At 36.6% G+C, this 23,800-nt stretch overlaps 1 protein-coding gene across 1 annotated transcript in view; it reads right to left on the minus strand.

The window, feature by feature from the left end:
* FMN2 (formin 2) overlaps positions 1–23,800 on the minus strand; it is a 356,034-nt gene that overhangs the window by 110,972 nt on the left and 221,262 nt on the right. The window contains exons 9-13 of the mRNA XM_087859789.1: positions 19,552–19,643; positions 19,258–19,387; positions 18,052–18,198; positions 15,023–15,082; positions 14,752–14,872 (exon numbers count right to left, since the gene is read on the minus strand). Coding sequence (XP_087715915.1) covers positions 14,752–14,872; positions 15,023–15,082; positions 18,052–18,198; positions 19,258–19,387; positions 19,552–19,643 — 550 coding nt within the window. The remainder of the gene's footprint in view (positions 1–14,751; positions 14,873–15,022; positions 15,083–18,051; positions 18,199–19,257; positions 19,388–19,551; positions 19,644–23,800) is intronic.

Here is a 23,800-nt window from a genome sequence, read left to right on the forward strand (position 1 = left end):
AACTCCGTGAAGTTTCAGCTCTTCGAACACAGCACAAGAATTTTAGATGTTCTTGATAAATTACAGGCTTTACCAGAAGCCATGAGTTTCCAAAGACACGCATATAAGGTTGTACCCTTTGTGACACAGAAGTAAAGAGCACACATAGCTCAGAAATGTGAAATGTGAAGAATGACCCACAAATCATGGGATAACTGAGTTAACAAGTCTACGACTGTCCGAACCAAACTAGATGTGGGTGTTACTAACCGTCATGGGCTTCTCAAACAGGCACACCACTTTTCTACTGTACTAGACATTGGTCAGAATCACCTATCCATCCTCTGTTCTGATTTTTTCCTCTCTGAGTTTTGGAAATGGATATAATCACCCGTGAGAGTGTCTACAAAGCAGGAAAGAGAGAACTAAATAAAGTAGGAAGACAGTAGCTGGAGAAGAGACCAGTGTATGTCTTAAGGATCTCCAAAAACTATGAATCTGTTCTACTTATTTTCAGCTTTGAGAGCCATGAGAGAGACTTTTAAGACCACCTTAGAATAACCTAAATAGACAAATTAAAATTAAATAATAAAATAAGTAAGCAATATGTCAGTTATTAAGATACTGTCTTTTAGCTCCCAAACTACACACCTACCCTCAGGTCTGGGACACCGTAGCTCAACAAACTACCTTCTCCTTTGCCAGCAGACTTCCTGACAGATTGCCAGACCCTCTTCCTCCCCCCACATCAGCAGGTGATTCCAGGTCCTGGCTTGTTTTCATAGGCCCAACCCAGCATCACTACACCCCTTGAAAGGACCAGTGCAGCCAGGCAGAAGCCCTCCTCTGAGTTCCCCAATCCTAGCTGTGCAGAGTCCCAGCTGTATGACGCTCCTTCTCTCCAAACTCAAGTCCCATTTTGCCAGAGCCAACTGAGCTCTCAGTTTCAGCTCTGTGGTCTTTCTCCCTGTCCTCTTCAGTCCAGCTCTGTGGGACTCCACCTCTGAGTACTCAGACACAGTTCTGCAGGGTCCCCCATCCAAGCTGCCCAGCCCGTACTCTTTCCACAGAGGCCTAGGGCCCAGCCCCACAGAGCGCTCGCCTGGAATTTCTAGGCTCTTTGATAACCCCAACCTCATTGCTTGGTTCCCCAAGCCCTAAGAATAATAGCTGCTTCCAATATCGACCTGAGCATTCTCTTTTTGCTTTTTCTGTCCTCTAACATGTGCTAACCTAATTCTCCATATTAAATTAATTCTATTAAATAATAAGTGTGGTTTCTGCTTTTCTGACTTCACTCAGCACCAGTAGAAACAGTAAACCAAAATCAATGGATTATCTTTTTCTGAGTACTCAGCAGCTTTCTGGCACTAGTATTTAATTTAAATTTTATTAAATGCTTGCACATCATGTCTGTTTGAATTGTTCACCAGAAGATATGCTAGTTTTTCAGATTAATATTTCCCCCCAAAATGTTATATATTAGGACAATTCATCTGCAAACAAACATGTATTTAAAGTCATTTAAAACATAGCTTGTTCTTTTAATTAAATTTTGTACGTTCTTTAATTATGTTTACCTTTGAATTTGCTAAGCTATATAATTTCTTCATAAAGAATGAAAAAGCCTGAGTAATCACACATTTTAAATTAGTGGGGCCGAAGATGATTGAATTTCAACTCTAAAACAAACACATTCCTGGGTGGCTGCCTATTTTTATTTCCTCTTAAATAAATTAAGAAATGTGTTATACTACAGAGGAACATATAGCGTGTACCTAACATTTACCCAATTTCCAACTTAAGAAACAGAACTTGCAACTGGTTCATCACTAAATGCCACCCCCCGAAACTAATAATACACTGTATGTTAACTAAATTGAATTAACAGAAAGAAAGAAACAGAACTGACTCAATACTTTGGGAGAGTCCCACGTGCTCCCTACATCCTGCCCTTGGGCCCAGAGACAACACTACCTTCACGTTTTCAAAATTAAGCACATCAATTTATATTGCCATCATCAGTATAAAGGGGTTCTCACTAATCCACACCTTTGCCAGTATTTCACATTCTCTGACTTTCTGTATTTTTGAAAAGGATACTAATCTGTATCCTGAGATGAAATTCTGTGTGTAATTTAAGAAGCTCTTAACGCTTACACTCTCCCATTTCAGATGCTGTCCTGCATCTCTGCAAATTTCCATTTATGCAGCTACCAGTGTACCTTTACCAACGTTCCCCTACAGGACAAGTTCATCCAGACAGCTTCCTGAAGAGAAATCATCTTAGCTGAGTACAGATGAAGGAGTAGGAGTTTGCTAATTTTAAATGAAAAAAACTAAACAAAACAACAAAAAAAACAAAACAAAACTGCAGAACGTGAGCCACAGAGAATGAAACATTCGCATGGAGGCTATTGTAAATGATTTTAACCCCACAGTGACCACATACTACATAGGGAACATATCAATGCTTTCATGTGATACTTTGCTTGTGTTGGGTCCCTGTGTCAAAGGGCATCTTACAGCTTTGAATTAATCTAAGTTGGCTGTTGCACAAAAAGAAAAACATTTTTATAAAATACACTTTGTAACATGATCACGGATAATTTATAAAGTTAAATATACCTTAACTCAGAATGTCAGAGAACTAATCACCTTTAATTAGCTGCGGTTTTCTCAAGGCACTTGGATCAGAAAAGCAAGTGATTAGTGAAAATGAGGAAGTACAACTTTACTAGTTTTTTCTAACATGAATAAATGGCATCAAATCTTAGAATTGAATGACTGATGACTTGATTTTCTTCTCATTAACTCTCAATTCCACTAGCAAAATTACCACCGAAAGTAATGGAGGTTCAAGAGATTTACAGCATGAAAAGTCTAAGAATCTTGAAAAATGTTTATTTGAATTGAGTGCACCTGCATATTAATATGGGGGAGGGAAGGGAGAATGAGAAGAGAAAGATACTTGAAGCTTACTAACTTTGGAAAAAAATCAAAAGTGAATACGTTCCTTTCAAAGCTTTTGTAAAGAAATGTAAACATCTCAAACAGCAAAACATTACAGCAAACTCCATAGTGCTGACTGAAAGGGGATTATGGAGTCATACAACTACTTTACGTCACCCTCACTGCCCCTAACCATTAGAAAGATCTGCTAGTTTCTCTCCATCTTCTCTGTACCACCTTTGGTTAAAACCACCATCATCTTTTATTTGACACCCTTTATAACTGGTCTCCCCAATTCTATGCTTGCCAGAGCAATATTTTCACGACATAAATCTTATCACTCTAATTCCATAAATAGGATCTTTAAGGGGCTGGGTATAAAATGTAAATAAAATGTAAATTTATGAAGCATATAAACTTGTACACTCCACATAATCAGAAAACTTTCTCTCTCATGTCATGCTCACTGCGTTCTGAGAATACAGGGGCTTTTAGACTTTTCCTCTGCCTCAAAGGCTTCTCTGACCCTCCTCATTCTCCTTCCCATCTACTCCAGGCACACACACACTCCTCATCCATTTCCAGTGTTCCTGCCCAGCACGGCTACGTTGGCTTTTGTGATCTAGTTGCTACATAGCTCTACGGTTTTATCACTATCTACTTCCCTGCACTAAGCCTGTGTTTGAGTCACATAGGATTGTCCACAATTCCAAGAACGGACTCATCTCAGGCTATGGAACTGCGTGATTTGCCTCTTCTAATTTTCCCTCCATCAGTTTTTCACCTGTAAAGTCTTCCTAAGTCATGACTCCATTCTAACAGCAATTCCTAACTCAAGCCTTCCCTAACAAATTAGGTAGCATCAGGCTTACCTTCCACACTGCTTTCTGTATCTATTTGTCAACACCATTGGTATACTATGGGGTAATTACCAGTCTGTGTTTGGCTTCCTGACTACACGATGCAGTCCTGAAGTATAACAACCAATTTATTATTCATCTTTCCCCTCTAGGAATTGAGCAAAGTATCTTCAACAAAAGGTGCTCAATAAACGCAAGTTCTGAGTTCAGCTGCCTTTGAGGAGAACACCTATTTGGACAAATTTGTTGACTTAAACAGACCAGGCTCAGTATTTTACACAAGCTTGATACATATAAAATTCCAACAAGGAAAACTATATACAGTAAAAATACTGCTCTACTGTTTCAGATGAGAATATTAGGATAATGAAAATTTGACAGATTACTTGTAAAAAACTTACATTACATGAGACAGATACACACAATAGAACAGAAGATGAGGTCATATAGAAATGCCATATAAAAAGAGAAACAGCTCATGGGGCGCCTGGGTGGCACAGCGGTTAAGCGTCTGCCTTCGGCTCAGGGCGTGATCCCGGCGTTACGGGATCGAGCCCCACATCAGGCTCCTCCACTGTGAGCCTGCTTCTTCCTCTCCCACTCCCCCTGCTTGTGTTCCCTCTCTCGCTGGCTGTCTCTATCTCTGTCAAATAAATAAATAAAATCTTTAAAAAAAAAAAAAAAAAAAGAGAAACAGCTCAATAATTACTGTGTGATTCTACTGGTACCCCTTCCACTCTTTCATATGCCGTGCTAAAGCATGCTATAATTTGAAAGATTCAGTTTCTCATCTATTTCTAATTAAAATATATCTGAGTACAGTAATTTTAAAATCATATCATTCTCATACTAAGGGTGCTCTTGACTTGTAGGAAAACAATTCTAGATGTAATAAGATATAGGCTGTAGAACTCACTGTAAGTGGGTGAGGTATGTATGTTGACCCAAAATTTGGGTGGGTGGTGGAAAGCATGCTGAAATGAACGTGTGAAATTGGTATCTGCTGCTGACTCAACTTGGAGCTCTGATCTTAGCCAAGTCCCAACAGGATTGTGGGCTTTTCATGCTCCTTGTGTATTTTTTTACTTCATTCTCAATGTAATTTCTTCAAGTTCTGAAGGACTTTAACATGTCTAAAATAAGTCATAGACAACTTTCCACCTCTATTCACTCCTCCTGTGTTCCCTTCTGTAATAGGTTTGCATCGATCTAGGTATACAAGCTAGAAATCAACGTCGTCTTGTACCTGTTCTTTCTTTACCTTGTATATAGCAGTGCAATTACAGAATCTTGTTCCCGTGTATCTCGGAAAACTCCCATAACCTTTTCTCCTCTTCATTCCAACCACAAGGAACTTAGCTTATGCCCTTGACATCTATGACTAGCTAGCTAGGCCTCCTGCTTCTGGTCTCCCCTATAAACCATCATTCACAAAATCTTCATGGTGGGGTTTCAAAGATGCATGTCCAAGGGTGTCGCATCCTTGCCTAAAAGCATTCCTATGTCTAAGCAACAATCACAGAATCGTCCAAACTCCTCAGTGAGTCCTTAAGACCCTTCCCAAGGGTGCCTAAACATCCTTCAATTGCACACCCCTAAGCACCCTATACTCTAGTTTTATCAGACTTTACCGTCCATTTCTTTACTTTATTGGTTCACTCACTCACTCACTAAGTCCAGATCATGTCAGGCAGGTAGTAAGAGCTAAGGACAGTCAATGTCAAATCTTCCCTGAAGGGTTCCATTCAGAAAACCTTAACAGGGGCAACATTAGCATTGACATTAAAGAGGATGAGCTCTTGATTGGGTTCCCCAGGTTCAAATCCAGCCCCCTTTGCAGGGTATTTAATATCTCTAATTTGTAGTTACCAATTCACTAAAGAGAGGATTAATAATATCATCATCATTGCGATTAAATTATGTTAATGCATGTAAAACTCTGACACAGGGTAGGCACAGCAAGCTACCTTGAAAGGCATATAAAATTACTAGTTGGGGGCTTTATCAAACCATATATAGGCACAATTCTGACTGTACTCAGGAATTCTGCTGCAGTGAGCCAACTCAGGTACGAATATTTTTTATCCCTCAGATGTAAACTTGATATAAATTAAGAAATCCCTTGCCTCATGGATCAATAGATAATCAAAGCCAAAATAGGGGCAAGACTGGTGACTTTGTTCATGTTCTTTCCCATTGTTGAGATTTTATTTTTCTTTCTCCTGGAGAAAATTTTACTGATATTTCAAAGTCTGGTTTAAATATAATTCTTCAATTATATTTAATCATTACTTTTTCTGTTTCTATAGTATCTTATTTATATAACTAAATATTTGTTATGCCACATAGTGGTTATTCATATTTTCATTGGTCCTCTTATTAATCTATGAACTATGAGGGAAGGGTCTATTTTTTATTTTTTATTAGTACTTTCTATTAATTTAATAGCCATTTGTTGAATGACAATTAAGGTATTAGACTATATCTCCAAGATTCCTTATAATCTAAATCTAATAAATTATCAAGAATCTGAATAAAAAAGTTCATTGCTTCTGATCTAGTAATTATAATTCTAGGAATCTATATTAAGGAAATAATCAGAGATATAGTAAAAACACTATGAATAAAGATGTTCAACATATTTCTTAAGAGTAGGGAAAATTGGGAAAAGTCTAATTTCTTTTTTACAAGAATCAAATTACTCACTAAATTATGGCACAATCATAAGAAGGATTATTATGAAATCATCTGAAATGGTTTTTGAATTGTATTAAATGGCATGGGAAAATGCTCATGTTATAATTTTCAGTGGGAAAAAACATGTAAGTTATAAAAGTGAATACAGATGTCCAGTAAATGGAATGATGAATTCATAGGCTGAGCTGAAAACACATAGCAATAAATGAAAACATAAAAAGGAAAAACCAAACAACACAGTATGCTTTAAAAAATGTTAGTATCTTCTTGGACCAGAAATATTAGAGTAGCCCAAGTTAATAAGCAGTGTTGAAGCAAGAGGTCACTGGAGTGTGCATGTAGAGAAAAAGGTAAAGATTTTGGCTTATGTAGAGACTGGTGGAGGGAGGGTTCACTCAGCCGGAAAAGGAACCAGTCTCTCTACTGGAAACCTAGAGCTGCAACTAAGCTCCTCAAATCATGACAGGAGAATGAAAACAGCTACAGTCCACATGCAGCTGTGTGACTGGGGCAGCAAGCAGAGGCAGGCACAGCTTTCCAGGCAAGACCTCAGCTAAGTCATTCCCTAGCTTGATACTGAATCTGTCAGACGCCTAATATGCACATGTACGTACATTTATGTAGGCACAGGGCAGGTGTCCCAGCTGCTAACAGAAGCTTTGGTTCTGGCCTGGGGGCCCAAAACAGGCCACGTCAAAGCAATTGAAAAAACTGAGAGAATGAAGAATATGGGGGGTCAGGAGAAGGGAGACAGCAAGGGACAGACAGACTGATAGACGGTTTCTGTCAAAGCCTCAGCCTACAAAACAGAAGCAATCATCGACCATACATACATAATTGCATGCGTATGGCTATGTCCCAACTGAACTTATAAAAAGGGGTCTCAATTAATACACAGGCTGTAATTTTCTCGCACTTGTTTTAATCATCATTCCAATACCAATATGAAACTAATGAATAGAAAGATAGCTTATAACTATTAACAGATGAAAGATGGATTCATTTTGGATGAAATAAAAACTATAGAAAATCCAAAAAGGCCTTCAATATTTTTTATAAACATCAAAGAGATAAAGGAAAGATAATATCCAACATAAGAACAAGAAATTTCTTTAAAGGTAAAACTACATGTGATAAAAATCATATTAGAAAACTTGGAAACAAAAATATTATCATGGCTGGTTGCATTGATAATGCAAACATCAGACTGGACAGAGTCAAAGAGACACTTAATGAACTAGAAGACAATGTTGAGGAATGCATGAAGATTATAGCAAAAATGGAGGTGGTAGATTTTTAAAATATGAAAGAGAAGTTAGGAGACATAGAGAGTTAGACTAAGTGGCTCCAATGTACATCTAAAAAGAGTTTCAGGTAAAGGAAGAAAAGTGATGAACACTGAACATAATTGTTGGGAATTCTGAAGACATTAAGGAAAACATCAGTCTTCAAGTTGAAAGTTTTCAGTAAGTACAGAGCGAGACAATGAATGAATGAATGAATGAATGAATGAATGAATGAATACTGTGCATATTAAAGCAAAGCCAAAGTTGAATAAGGATAATGACAGAATACAAATGTGAATTAATTAAATGACCCAACTATAAAGCAGAGAATATAACAATTATATGTGTCATGGCTCCAATGATATAATTTGTGCATACACATGCAATACATACCCACACCAGATAAAAATACACCAAATATTAATGTTATTTATCATTGGACTGTAGAAACACAGATAAACATACTTTTTTTCTCCACATTTTTCAGCGTTGTTTGATGTTCCTATGCTGAACTGAGTCATTTTAAAATCACAATAAAATGTTACTTTTTAAAAAGCTACTGGTTGCATTTGAATGGAGTTTATAATATCATTTTTCCCTCAAACAAAAAAATCAGAAATTTACGATCATAAATAAAATTGCTATGCACAAATATAAGTCAATACAAACAGTTTTAAAGATGGGGTTTTCCTGTATATCTCTGAACAGAGACATGACTTCAATTTGAAGATATAGTTCATGAATTTTAAACATTTCAAGTCTCTTATTGAAGGTGGGGGGAGGGGGGAAGATACAGAAATGATTTGCATGAGAACATTCTTGCCCAGTTCCGGTAACTTAATTACTCAATGCCCTGTACATGTTGAGTTGATTTAAGTCATGTGGCAATTGCTACAATTTCTAACTAAGAAAGGCACTGGAACAGAAGTCATCATTTGGCATGACTGCGTCAAGAAATGCTGCTGACAGCCAGAAGAGATCAAAAGCAGATCAGGTCCCTTAACAAAGTACATGTCACTGTGTTAAGAAAGCCAGGACAGCACCCTGAGGAGCTGTAGAAATCTTGGGAACAACTATAGAAACCAAACATAGCGGATGTTCTTATAAAATGCTAAAATGAGATTCCGTTGTTTTATTAAAATGCCTGAGCCATAACACATTATTTCCCAGTCTTTCCTTAGAAATAAATCAAGTCTGTAAGCAGAAAAAAAGAAGTGATAGGAGAAGATGAGTAACTTAATGGTTATAGTTTATTTTTTATCAAGCTAATCACACCATTTATTCTATTTTTCCTTATTATGAATAGCCAGTATTTATTGGATATTTGTTACATGGAAAGTATTGCGATAAATTCTTTATACATATCATCTCTCATTTTCTAAACTTTCTTAAAACAACTTGCTTCTGGAAAAAAAAGAAAAAAGTGAACACGCTATTCGAATCTTCCTAAATGAATTACCTAATTTGATTACTTAGAAGGAATCATTTTTAATAAGCTATTTATCAAAGTAGACATTATTTTAAATTATATCAAAAGTAACATAATTCAATAATCTCCAATTTGATTCCCATTCAGTGAAATCAATGTACGTATCTATTTATACCTATCTCATTCCAAAAAGGGACACAAGACAATTTTATTTCATGCCTTGTTGATATGAAATGCTACATTCATGCTAAAACTTCCCCAGAAAATGAATTTAAATATCAGCGCATAAGATTTCCTTCCTTGTGTCACAAAATACTTTTTTTTCAATGGAAAAACTCAAATTTTGGCAAAGCAAAACATAGCACATATGATTATGATTTTTGTCAGTGTTTAAAGGATACCTCAGAGTTTGACAGCCTTGTAAATAGCTCTTCAAGCTAATCTCATTTTATAAGAACAGAAATATATAATTATATTAGTTCATAAACTATAGTTTCATTTCCCCACTTTCACTGTAAGTTCCTTAGAGACAAATCCGTGCTTCTGCTACTAACGTGGTACCAGGCTTGCATTTCTTAGAATATGTTCCGCTGACTAGAGAAATTATCAGATACTCTGTGAAAAAAATATTCTGTGATCAAATAAATTAGAGAGCTACTTGCCAACCTTTCTTTCAGAGAATACTGTGAATTCCCTTTAAATTTATCTTATCCCAACATTTCTTACATTCATTTGGTCATGAAACTTTCCATTTCTACAGCAGCAAATTGTAAGAATCCATAGACAAATAAGAAAATACTGGGCGAGCAAATGCCATTGGTACTAGTTGAGGGAATAGGCTTTTTAGAGAAATTTGTCTTACCTCAACGGAAAGTATAAATTGTGAGGCTTAAAATCACCACCTTCTCACCCCTCTGAGGTACTAAAAATTGCCAAGATGCCCCCTCAATGTTTCACCTGTGCAGTTAACCACATTGCTGAAGAAGACAGATGTGCGAGGGGAAACAGCCTTCAGTGGCACTGGTTACTTCCTCCTTTCAAAACCATGTCTGATGTGTGTTGGTTCCCTTGTTTCAGCTCTAAGGCTTGTGAGAACTTGGCATTTTCATGGCTACATGTATATTTAATAACTGTAGTGAGAAACTATGTAGATATGAAAAATAAATGAAGTACCATTCCAAAGTGATGTACCAACCAAAGCAAACAGAAACCCCTGGTGATAAGATTACCACTCCTCTCATTTATTAAATCACCTGCAAACTACAAAATCCTCTGCAAGACCAAATTGTTGATCAGAGTGTGAAGTATTTTCCAGATATTCCAGAAATGCCCCCCAGCACCACATCAAAGAGACAGAGACAGAGAGACACAGAGAGAGAGACAGAGACAGAGACAAAGAACACAGAATTTTACAAGCAAACCAAGATACCTGGCAAATTTTGAAGTATAATACATACTACACATGAATGGTTGGGTTTCCTATTAAGAAATCACACTTAAATACATAGTATCATAGTATTATATAAATGTAACATAGTGTATGTATTTTTTTTGCCACAAGGCAGTCATTCTTGGGCTTAATCAATGAGCATCCTTATTTGAGGCTCTAAGGGAGAACATCTATGTGACAGAATTTCACCCATCCGTGGCAGTGATGATTCTATCTGTGCTTATCCACAGCACCCAGCAAATACCTGACATGCACCGGGACTATAAATAAATGTTGTGGAGTGTTTAGAAAATACAAGCAAACTGTATAATGTTGTTATATAAAAGCATCTGTGATGAGAATATAACAACTCCATAAATTTGATGACAGATCAAAATCTTTGGATAAATATTAAAACTGGGATACAATCTCTTAAAAAGTGATATCCTATTTGATTTATGGAAAGAGGTAACTACCCACCCTCTTCTCATCTAGTAATACAACATCAAATGAAAATCTCACATAAATTTATTTATTCCCTATCCGTGCTGAACAGACTTAGCAAGAGACGGAAACAGACAGTTGAGGTGTCCTCAACTCTGCAACAAGAAGGACCCTCACGATCATAGAGAGATTTTACATACAAAACTAAAGAAAATTTTAATTTTCTGTGTAAATGTTACCTTTTTTCACTTAAAATCTCTTTATCTTAAAAATTGTCATTCAAGTATAATTGACATATAAGATTATTGTAGTTTTAGGTGTATACTATACTGACTCAACGTGTGTATACACTGAAACAATCACCATAATCAGTCTAGTTAACATCTGTTACCACACATAGTTGCTTTTCTTTCCCTGGTGATGGAAACTCCTTTTTTTTTTAAAAAAAAAAAAAGATCTTTTTATTTATTTTTGAGAGAGAGAGAGAAAGAGAGAGAGTCGTGGGGAAGGGCAGAGGGAGAGGGAGAAAGAGTCCTAAGCAGACTCCGTGCTGAGTGTGGAGCCGACACGTGGCTCAATCTCATGACCCTAAGATCACGGCCTGAGTCAAAACCAAGAGTCGGACACTGAACCCACTGTGCCACCCAGGCGCCCCAAGTGTGACAGGGGCTCTTAAGATTTCCTTTCTTCACATCTTTCAAAGCTGTGATATTACTGACGAAAGCCACCATGCTATACATTACGTTATCACATCCCCTGACGTATTTACTTCATAATTGGAAGTTCGCAGCTGTTGATCCTTTCCGCCCATTTTGCCCAGCACCCAAACCCCTCCCCCAGCAACCGCCATTTGTTCTTTGTATCTATGAGCTTTGTTTTGTTTTCTTATTTTGTTTTTTAGATTTTCTTTTCTTTTTCTGTCAGATTTATTTCACTGAACAAAATACACTCAAGGTCCATCCATGTTGTTGCAAATGAGATTTTTATCCTTCTTTATGGATGAGTAGTATTCCTGCGTGTGTGTGTGTGTGAGTGAGTGTGTGCGTACATATACACACCCACACACACCACATCTTCTCTATCCATTCATCTATTGGTGGGCACTTCTGTTACTTCCACATCTTAGTTATTGTAAACAAGGTTGCAATGAACACAGGGGTGCATACAGCTTTTCAAATTAATGTTTTCATTTTCTTCAGATAAATACCCAGAAGTAGAACTGCTGGACTTAGTGACAGTTATATTTTTAATTTCTCAAGGAAACTCCATACTGTTTTCCCAGTAGCTGTACCAATTTACCCCACCACCAACAGTGCATGCAGATTCCTTTTTTCCACATCCTCACCAGCACGTGTTTCTTGTCCTTTTGATACTAGCCATTCCAACAGGGGCGAAGTGATGTCTCACTGTAGTTCTAACTGGCATTTCCCTAACGGTTGGTGATGTTGAGCATCTTCTCATGGTTGGTGATGTTGAGCATCTTCTCATGGTTGGTGATGTTGAGCATCTTCTCATGGTTGGTGATGTTGAGCATCTTCTCATGGTTAGTGATGTTGAGCATCTTCTCATGGTTGGTGATGTTGAGCATCTTCTCATGGTTGGTGATGTTGAGCATCTTCTCATGGTTGGTGATGTTGAGCATCTTCTCATGGTTGGTGATGTTGAGCATCTTCTCATGGTTGGTGATGTTGAGCATCTTCTCATGGTTGGTGATGTTGAGCATCTTCTCATGTGCCTCGTGGCCGTCTGTACATCTTCTTTGGAAAAATGTCTATTCAGATCCTCCGCCCATTTTTTAATTGGACTGTGTGTGTTTTTGTTATTAAGTTGTATGAGTTCTTTATATATTTTCAATATTAACCCCTTATTGGATTTATTATTTGCAAATATCTTCTTCCACTCAATAAGGTGACTTGTCTTATTGTTGAGAGTTTCCTTTGCTGTGCAGAAGCTTTTTAGTTTGATGTAGTCCCATTTATTTATTTTGCTTCTGTTACCAAAGTCAGATTAAAAAAAAAAAAAAATCAATGGGACTGATATCAAGGACCTTACTGCCTGTTTTCTTCTATGAGTTTTATGGTTTCTGGTCTTGCAGTCAGGTCTTTAACCCAATTTGAGTTAATTTGGGGGTATGGTATAAAATGCTGTCCAGTATCATTTTTTTTTTCATTTGGATGTCCAGTTTTCCTAAACTCCATTTATTGAAGATACTGTCTTTTCCCCATTGTATATTCTTGCCTCCTTTGTCATAAATTGACCATATACCTATGGGCTTATTTCTGGGCTTTCTATTCTGTTCAACTGATCTATGTGTCTGTTTTTTGCCAGTACTATACTGTTCTGATTACTATAGCTTTGTAATATAGCTTGAAATCAGGGAGTGTGATACCTCCAGATTTACTCTTCTTTCTCAAAATTGCTTTGGCAATTTGGGATCTTTTGTGGTTCCTATACAAATTTTAGGGTCATTTCTTCTAATTCCGTGAAAAATGCCTTTGGAATTTTGATACAAATTGCATTGAATCTTTAGATTGTTTTGGATAATACAGATATTTTTAACAATGTTAAATCTTCCAAACAATGAACATGGAATAGCTTTCCACTTATTGGTATATTCTTCAATTTCTTTCATCAATGTCTTATAGGTTTTAGCGTACACTTCTCGCACTTCCTTGGTTACATTTATTCCTAGGTATTTTATTCTTTTTGACACAATTGTAAATGAGACTGCTTCCTTAATTTCTCCTTTGGATAGTCTGTTGTTGGTGTATAAAAATGCAATACATTTTTGTATTTTGATTTTGTACCCTGAAGCTTAATTTATTAGTTCTAATAGTTTTTGGTGGAGTCTTTAGGGTTTTTTATATACAAAATGTTATTCTCTGCAAATACTGACAGTTTTAATTCTTCCTATAGAATTTAGATAGCTTTTATTTTAAGTGTTTTTTGTTTGTTTGTTTGTTTTTAAGAGAGGGAGAAAGAGAGAGGCGGGGAAGGGGCAGAGGGAGAGAGAGACTCTTACACAGGCTCCCTTCTGAGCACAGAGCCTAACCCTAGGCTTCATCTCACAACCCTGAGATTATGACCTGAGATGAAATCAAGAGTCAGTCACTTAACAGAACTGAGCTACCAAGGTGCCCTTTAAATGTTACTTTTAATTTAGAAATATGAAGAATTTCAGGCTCATTTCAAAATGATTTGATACAAGGCTTCTCGACTAATAATAAAATGTTATACATGCATGTGTTTTTTGACCAAATACGTGAAAGAAGATTTTGTTCCCAGGCAAGTTCATAAGCCACAACATCTTGTGCAAGTATACCAAGGGAGGATAGGGAGGAACTCTCTCTCTTTTAACAATAATATGATAAATGTACAAATGTTCTTGGCTATCAAGTGAAAATGAGATGATCAAATTTGCTCCTGATGAAAGGAATTGCTATTCAAATAACCAATATACTACTCACTAGCTAAATGTCTAATACAGATAACTTTTTAAACAATGAAAGAATAAGATTATTGGTAAAATTTTTCTTTTGCCACACCAAAAAAAAACGTAGTTTTATATAAAGCTGTTAAAAATTTACTTTCTTAAAAAGCATTGAAAAGTCTGTGTTTTTCTCATTAAAAAAGCATTAAGTAATACAAACATGATTCTTTAAAACTAGAAGTTACCTTTCAAGTCTTTCTTTAGTTTTCTGAGATCTTTTTGAAAATCTTCAAACTTCATCTGTGAGGCCTGAAAAAGGTCCTGGGGTTCTGGCAGTGGAAAAACACACTGTTCTTTTCCAGCATCCTAATTAGCAAGAAACACATAATTTTAAAACAAAGCAGCCTTAATATAAATAAGAAGACAACAACGGCAAAGGCGAAACAGCAACAAATACTGCCAATCACTCAACAACAAAGAATAACAAAATCGAATACTGTGTAAAAACTGTCTTACCTCATCAAAATTTCGAAGATAATAGGAAACAATATATGACAAAAGGCTTCTGCTATTGTCCTAGGCAGAAAGACAAAAATAAAAATATATTCTTTTATAATATTAAATACACAGTGTCAAAAATAAATTACAGTAAATCAATATATAAATGAGAACATTTAGAATAAAATGTGAAATTCTATATTTCAAAGTACTTCTGCCAGTGCTTCTAAGGAGTTTAATGGCACAGAAGATCCTGTTTTTCCCCAATGTTCTAATCTAAGCTCCAAGTGGGAGCGCAGCTGTTCAAGGGTGGAGTCTCAACTGTGAATACTTCGCTGTTTTTGCCCTCCTCAACCAGAAAATTCGTTCACTAATTGTCATGATCTATTATTAAAAGGTATAACTACTATTTTAGCTGAAATGACTAAATATTGCCAGCATTTCTACACCATTTCTGGACCAGCAGGTATCATTCCAACATTCCAAGATTGATTGAAACTTGTTAGTATGGAGATTAGGAAAATGAAGTATTATTTTAAGTAAGCAGGAGATTTAAAAATGCAAATACGTATTATAAAGTGCTATGTTAGCAACTGAGATTGAGGAATCAATATCCTCACAGCTATAACTAACACAATGTGTATATTTCTATAGGAAAAAAATGTAGAATTGTTTCTATTCTAATAGTTTTCAAAGAATAGCTTTTCACTCCCTTTCTGGCACACGTAGAGGCATTTTTAATGATTTCTCTTTTTTGCATCACTTAAAATTAGTACTAGATAATTTGAATGTGGGAGGACAAATACATATATTTTTTAAAAACCTTATGACACAAGCTACATCCCCTGAGATGTTCAATCTAACCATTATTTTCCTTCTATTTATAAAAAGCCATATTATTTTATAATTTAATTTGACATATGATAATACACCTTATAGAGACTTCCCTCATAGTAATTTGTAGTAATAGCAATATAATAATATATTATGCAGTAATATAATAATAAAAGTAATATATTTATTAGAAAGAGCATTTGCTTATAAATAATTTAAGCAACATTCCTTTCTCTTTCCTAACTTATAAATCAATGAAATGGTTACCAGTGCCCGAATCAATTAACAAAACATTTATTAAATGTCTGCTGATAAGCATGTTGAGCAAAAATTCTGAGTGATCTAGCGACTCTGTCCATGCAGGTCTACAAATATACTGAGAAGTAGACGCAGTTATATTTGTTTTATAGAGAAAGAAGCAAATCAGGAAGACTTTGCATAACTCTTGTGAGAATGCAAGTGAAATTATAAAATAAAATCTTGCTTCTTGATTTTATTATGTAATTTTTATCTAGATTACTCCTTAGTTATTTAAATTAATAAAATTTAACTTATTGGGGGATTGAATAAGATATATCAACCAATAAAAAACAAGCAATCCCTTATTCACATATAAGTATAATTACCAGAATCTCTTTCAGAATCATTTCAGATTCAGATTCATCTCTTTCAGATCCATTTTTGTAAGTTAAATATTATGTTCATGCTGTTCATGTTCCAGTGTTTTTTGCAAATGTTACATGTTTCAATCCAACAATCAGTTGTTAAGAACTATTCAAGTGCCTTGAAGAGAGCTTTTGCTTTTGAACAAATGTGATTTATCAGGTTGACCTATTGGAGGTTCCTGTGAAAACTTCTACCGTACAAATATTATAGCATCTGAATAAATATAACCATAAAAATCACAAACATCGTACGCTGCTGGTGTTCCAAGATAGGATGATGGCTTCATTCAAGTTTGGGAAAGCAGTGTGTGGGATTTCACAGAACTCAGTGAAAGAATGGTAAATGGATGTGTGAGTGGATGTGTGAACGAATGAGCAAATGAGTTGTTGGCCAACAGAAAAAAACGAAAACAAAGTATCTCTCTCTTACGTGGGAAATTACAGTTGACCCTCGAACAATATAGGTTTGAACTGCGTGGGTCCACTTTCACATAGGGTTTTTTTTTTTCAACAAATACAGTACAGTACTGGAAATGTGTTTTCTCTTCCTTACGATTTTCTTAATAACATTTTCTTTTCTCTAGCTTACTTTATTGTAAGAATACTGCCTATGTTACATATAACATAGGGAATAGGTATCAATCGACTAGTGTTATCAGTACGACTTATCAATAGTAGGCTGTTAGTAATTAAGCTTCAGGAGAGTCAGAAGTTCTGTGTGGATCTGAACAGGACGTGAGTGCCCCTGCATCATTCAAGGGTCAACTATATTCATTATCTAGGAAGAACAATTCTAGCATTTTCATTTCTCTGAGCCAGTTGTTTACTTATATTTATTATTTTAGAAACACGAACATAATTTCCTTTATCATACAGTTCTGTGTGGAGATTCTTTTATCAGAGAAACAGAATTCTATTATTTTCTAAGTTTACAATCTCAGACATTAACCATCATTGTTTTTCCCTAATATTATATTTTTACTGACACTCTCATAATCTCTTAGATGTTAATTTTAAACAAATACAAGTATCGAAGTAGGACCAAAAATTAATTAGTCCTGCAAAAAGGCTGGGACATTCCCACACATAGCAGTATAAAGGGGAGGGTGATATGTAGAAAAGCAGGGTCATCTTTTACATTTTATTTACAATCTACCTTCACCCATCTTTGTTTTTAAAACATAAGCCAGCTGTCCTCCATTACTTAACACAGAAGATGTCTCGTTTTATAAAAATTAATTCATCCTCAGACTCCAAAAGGATAAATATTAGCAGACATGGTAATGAGAGAGTGAAATCTAATTATTTTTATTTTAAAAATCCTCTACTCAATTATTCATTAGACATAGGATTTACAGTTACTCACTATAGGAAACATTATTCACAAAATCATAAACATACAATGGCCATATACTTTTATCTAGCTCAGAACGTAAAGAACTTGGAACATGAAGAAACATTTATTACAACAGGCTTACAGTCAAACTTATTATTAAATAAAACATCTAATCCTCAATTTGCCTACATTCGTTCATACAAAATACTTACACTGCTTTTGACATCTTTCAGCTTTGGAAGAATGTCTAATCCGAAGCCATCTGCCTGTCCTCGAGTCTTATTTCCACCATTCATGTAGTTGCCAAAAGCAAGAACCAAACCTAGAATCTGCATTACCCCTGGGCCATTTTTTAATGTCTGTAAAACAGGATAAAGAACATTTTCTCTCTTAGACGAGATTTTCTTTGAATTATCTTAAGTCAGTGGCAGATATTCATATTATACTAATAATTTTGGGTCCCATCCAAACTGTATCGTTGCTTATTATTAGGATATTTTAAGAGCAGTGTTTCTGAAGTTAACTTTAAGAAGTTGTAGTGCTTGCAAGCATTCAGGTGCACGTCTGTCAACTGAGAGATGCCAATCTAGGGTATTTCAAGGATAGAATTGTGTAGAAAACAAACAAGGCTGTAATACGAGAACTACCACAAAATATTGTCATTGCCTTCACCCTAATTGTACCTACCCTCTGGAGCAATAGAAATTTTTGGCATAAGTGTGGGGAACCAAAACACAGTTATAAAGATTAATTTCCAAATTTAGATTTATCCCTGAAAAGTCCACACTCAATTCTTCCCAAAACACAAAGCTTAGCTGGAATTTGCGTGTCTTCTTTCCTCTGAAAAATGTGTCTTTAATAACTTCTTACTAGTTTTCAAAAGGCTTTACCGCAACCAGAACAAATGGTACTATTGATTTTTGACAAATTGTTTTAAATGGTAATATTGGTAATTTCTGCCAAGCGTTTATTCTTTGTTTTCAGAAGAATATTTATGTGCTATGGAGTCATACAGCTGTTCTCAGATTATTTGGATAGAATCATTAACAATTTGTTGAAGGCCCCTTCCCAAAACTGAAGGAAAGTAAGTAAAATGCCTTCAAATCACATCCGATCAGAGGTCTGACATAGGAGAGGACACGTAAAGTGAAGAGTCTGTTTTGGCAGAAGCAGAAGGGGCAGAAATCGAGGAGCTAGCAGGGCCCTCCAGCTACAGGGCCCCTCGGCCGGGCGCCTCTCTGAATTTTCACTTGGACCTTGAAAGCAGCCAAAGGTGTGTTCTCTCCTGCGGAGCCGCTAGACTGCAAATGTATGTGCACTTCCAGGGCATTAGAGAAAACATTTCCGAAGTATGAACATGCCTGGACACAATGAAACGTCACAACGATTTCGTCAGCATTCTGCGGACCAGAACCCACCTCACACACTCTCTGTAGCAGTTCCAGTTTGCGACGAATTGAGCAAATGCTTTCTGAAAACGTGGACTGGAACAGAATACAAAAGACTCGCTCTGAGAAGTTGGGGATTAGTGACAGTTCATAAAGGAACCTAAGGAAATAAAGCCAAGTCAAGAGGAAAAATATAATTCACAGAAACAGACGTTTATCCTCCTATCATTAGAACAATTATGCCCGGAAAACACAATATTTTCCAAATGGAAAGAGGCTGCCTGCAGCCTGGCTGCTGTCTACACGGCCCTGAGGTGTACTCACTGTTCAGGTTTGTCCAGAGACTTGGCGTTTTCCTTGTCTTTGGAGGATCGGCCGTGCTTCTCAATTTTTTCCAGTTCATCTGACTGTGCTCTCTGGAAAAACAGTGCCAAGTGGTTATGCAAAATCTGGTGAAATGAATCCCTTAAATTATGATAATCTTAATACAACAAAACTCGATATATTTTCATATTTCTTAGCGTCTGTTTGCCGTAAAGCTTGACTTAATTCATGAAGGCATTTTAAAATGCAAATATGTTTAATGCAAACCAGATCACCTCTAAACCTTCCAAATAATGTTATTGGCTATTAGTGATCTGCAAAACATTTATTTATTCAAGCATGCTTTAAAACAATACAGTTTTCCTCTCTTGTTTTTTGGCTGTTTGTAATACTCTCTAGAATACAAGAATTTCATTTTAAAGTGCTATGTCTTATTCAGAAATCAATCAAGTTAAATTTGGAAGTAATTTGATCCTAATGTTATAAGATTTTTACAGAAAATAAGTATTTATTTAACTAATACAATCACTGTTTTTTGTTTTTTGTTTTTTTTTTTTTTAGGGGAAAAATACAATTGAATTATTAAGTCCAGGGACAAAAATAAAAGGTTTTGATTCTTCTTCTGAATTTTTTTTTTGACACAAAAATGACTTCAGGCTGCTTTTCTTTCAAAGTATCTTTTTTTACCCTTCATCCTTGATCTGTTTCTTTGTAGGACAGTTTCTTCTGCATTTTCAATATATGGTAGAAGATTTTATAGACATTGAGAAACATAAATCTATTCTTCTTTATGAAAAATCTGGGTGCTTTTTATTTGTAGTCTTGTCTTTATAACTCATGAAGATGTTTCAAAATAGCCAAATACAGTATTTCTACGCACTAAGAAGTATATACACTACCATACCTTAGTTTGAGTCAGATTCTCAGAACTTAAATTCCCTTCATTTTCTGTTTAAACATTAAAGCAGTTTAGACAAGAACGACTGTATAAGATAAAATGTGATAGACTTATAGAAACTAAAGATTTCATCTGAAAAACAGCTATGTTCTGTTTTTTCTTCATTAACTGTTTTGAAATGCAGGTTTTCAGGTGATAGGATTGACTAGCAAAGACTCCCCAAATGAAGCTTCTTTAAAAAAAAAAAAATTATTTATTTATTTATTTGAGAGAGAGAGAGAGAGAGATGAGAGGGGGGTGGCGGGTGGGGGGAAGGGGTGGAGGGAGAGGGAGAAGCAGACTCCCTTCTGTGCAGGGAGCCCAATGCAGGGCTTGATACCAGGACCCCAGGATCATGACCTGAGCCGAAGGCAGACATTCAACCGACTGAGCCCCCCCAGGCGCCCCTAAGGTTGCTCATTTTTAAATTTTATTTTTCTTTCTTTCTTTCTTTCTTTCTTTCTTTCTTTCTTTCTTTCTTTCTTTCTTTCTTTCTTTCTTTCTTTCTTTCTTCCTTTCAGTATGCTCTATGCCCAACATGGGGCTCAAACTCAGGACCAATAGTCACATGCTCTACCAACTGAGCCAGCCAAGGGCCCCATAGGAAACTTCTTTCAACAGGGGAAGAGGATCAGTGGATCTTCTGAAGATCTGAATTTGAAAATAAGTTTTGCTTTTGAAATACTATGCAACAAAAGATCCAAAGAAGTAACGGGGGGGAGGGGTACGTTTAAGCAAATATGCCAAGCTACTCCCACGTTTCAGAACCTGATTCTAGAATTTGAATTGCATAGTAATCTTACTTCTTTCCTTCACTTTGTTGTGGCCTTGCCCCAGAATTTTAGGGGAGTAAACAGCACCTCCTTTACTTCTCATAGTTATCATCCATCAGAGTCAGCTCCACAGACACTACCACTTAAAACCAAGTAACAAGATGGCCTTTAATAATGACCATGCCCATCTTTCTGGCACATGAGTGACCAGAGTGATACTACAAAAGAGTATTAATATTAAAAATACTGATAAAGCAAGGATTGTTTTAAGACATACAGGTCCACCCCAAAATACACCATATAAAGGCTTCCAGTCCCTATAATCTCTCTGTTCTTTTAAAAGAAATGAGAAGTTCTAGTGGAGCAGAAATTAGTCTGCTATCTTCAAGCCCAAGCACATTCAATACCCAAACCTCAACAGGGGAAAAAATCCACCTTGCTACCATCTGACGAAGTAATTATGTTTGTTGGTATAATTTTTGTTTTTTGAACTTTAGCTACCTTGACATAGACTCGACCTAACTGAGAGCTGGTATGAGAAGATCAAGGACTAGAAGGTGACTCCATGGATTCAGTGAATTTCCCTGGGTCTTACGTAAATACACCCCAAATCTCAAGAAACAATGACAAGAGAAATAAAGATGGCTAAGGTAAATCATACTAATAATTAAATACACAAAAGAAGGGTAAAACTCCCCAATGTCTTGAGAACTTTCTGGCAGTACTGTAGAGTTATTCTCCAAATTATTCAGTACACATAAATTACTAATTACATAGTCCTATTAAACCATTTCTGCTGACTTCAGAAAGAAAACTGCCCTGGGTTGACAGTGCTTCTTTATGAATGATGAAGAGAACTAAATGCCACTCTGTGCCTTCCGGAACCGGACCCCTGGGCTCTCTAAACAACAGAAATTGATCAGAGGCCGCACAGGAGTTTCAGGCAAGGCTTTACTGGGGCTGATGCTGGAGCACAAAAAGAAGTTTCCTCAGGCTGATTCCCGGAGGAGAGGTCAGGGAGTTTTTTAAAGAAACTTAGGAGGGAAAAGGGTGGTATCTAAGCATGTAGAGGCAGGACTTCTCAGCACCTGAGAACCTAAAGGTCTTCATGCAATGCATATCTAATAAACATGTTAAGTCTCCTCCCCTGGGCATGATTTTTACTATTACAATGAAAGAAAAAGTTGGTGAAAGGTTAATGCTGGGGCCCATCTTGGCACAGACTGGTTTGGTCTGGTCTTCACCAGTCTGGGGTAAGCATCCTCCATCCGCATTCTTGCAAGATGTGCTACTCAACAGGCATAGAGTTTTAGCTTTTTTTCCCATATGGAGGCAGCCAAGGAACACTGGATTTCACAGTCAGGGTTGTGGGGGTCTGAATCTAGCCCCTGCCTTGTCTCACATCCATGATCCATAAACGCCAAGTACTGGCATATGTAACTTTAAGGATTAAAAATAAAATCTGTTTTGGGAGCACCTGCGTGGCTCAGTCGGTTAAGCATCCAACTCTTGATTTCAGCTCAGGTCATAATCTCAGGGTTGTGGGATCGAGCCCTGTGTGGGGCTCTGCACTCAGTACTCTCCAGGATTCTCTTTCCCGCTCCCTCTAACCCTCCCCCCGCTCGTTCTCTCTCTCTCTCTCTGATAAATATTTTAAAAATGAATAAAAAATAAAATCAATTTTTAAAAAATCACTACCCATCTTATCAAAAAAGTCTTTAAATACAGTGAAGCTATCAAGCTTATGGTGGCAGACATATAGTCTCCAAAATTCTATGTTTACTTCAGAGCTTGAATTTTATCATTGGCAACAAACGTCAGTTGTTTTTCTTGAAGAGACCACTTACTTTGTTCATTTTCAAGAAAATGTCTACGTATTAATAACCCTAGTTTGCCAGGCTGATTTTCCAACAGAAATGGTATCCAAAGAGAAAGGGCTACCTTCAGTCACAACAAGTGCTTTTTATCAGCATCACTATTGTACTTTGCCATGCAGCAGAAACACTTTATGAAAGACATATACTCAAGAGTTCAGTTTTAATAAATGTAATAATTTTCCCTGTTCATTAAGGACACTCATTATTTTAAAATTTACTTATTTGAGAGGGAGGAAGAGAGCACAAGCAGGCGGAGAGGCAGACCCCCTGCTGAGCAGGGAGCCCAGCTTGGGGCTCCATCCCAAGACCCCGGGATCATGACCTGGGCTGAAGGCAGACGCTTAACCAACTGAGCCACCCAGGTGCCCCCATTAAGGACAATCTTAAATAAAGGTGGCTTTTTTCCCCCTGCAACTGAAGGGTTAGAATGACCAGTAAGCATGGTGCTTCAGGCGGAGGTCCCAGAATGTTTACCTTTCACTGCTTTTGAACCAGCAGTACAAATATTTACACTGTCAAAAAAGCAAATAACATCTTAGTGCTATTATGAAAATCATTTCTATCTTGAGACCCTCTTGCAAAACAGTACAGAATCCCTGCGCACCCACGGAGTAGATTTTGGGAACCGACATTTGGTAAGACCTTCCTATCCAACTGATGAT

The sequence above is a fragment of the Ursus americanus genome, chromosome 2 (genome assembly GCF_024610735.1).
Source record: "Ursus americanus isolate L20-20 chromosome 2, mUrsAme1.1.p, whole genome shotgun sequence".
Lineage (NCBI taxonomy): Eukaryota > Metazoa > Chordata > Mammalia > Carnivora > Ursidae > Ursus > Ursus americanus.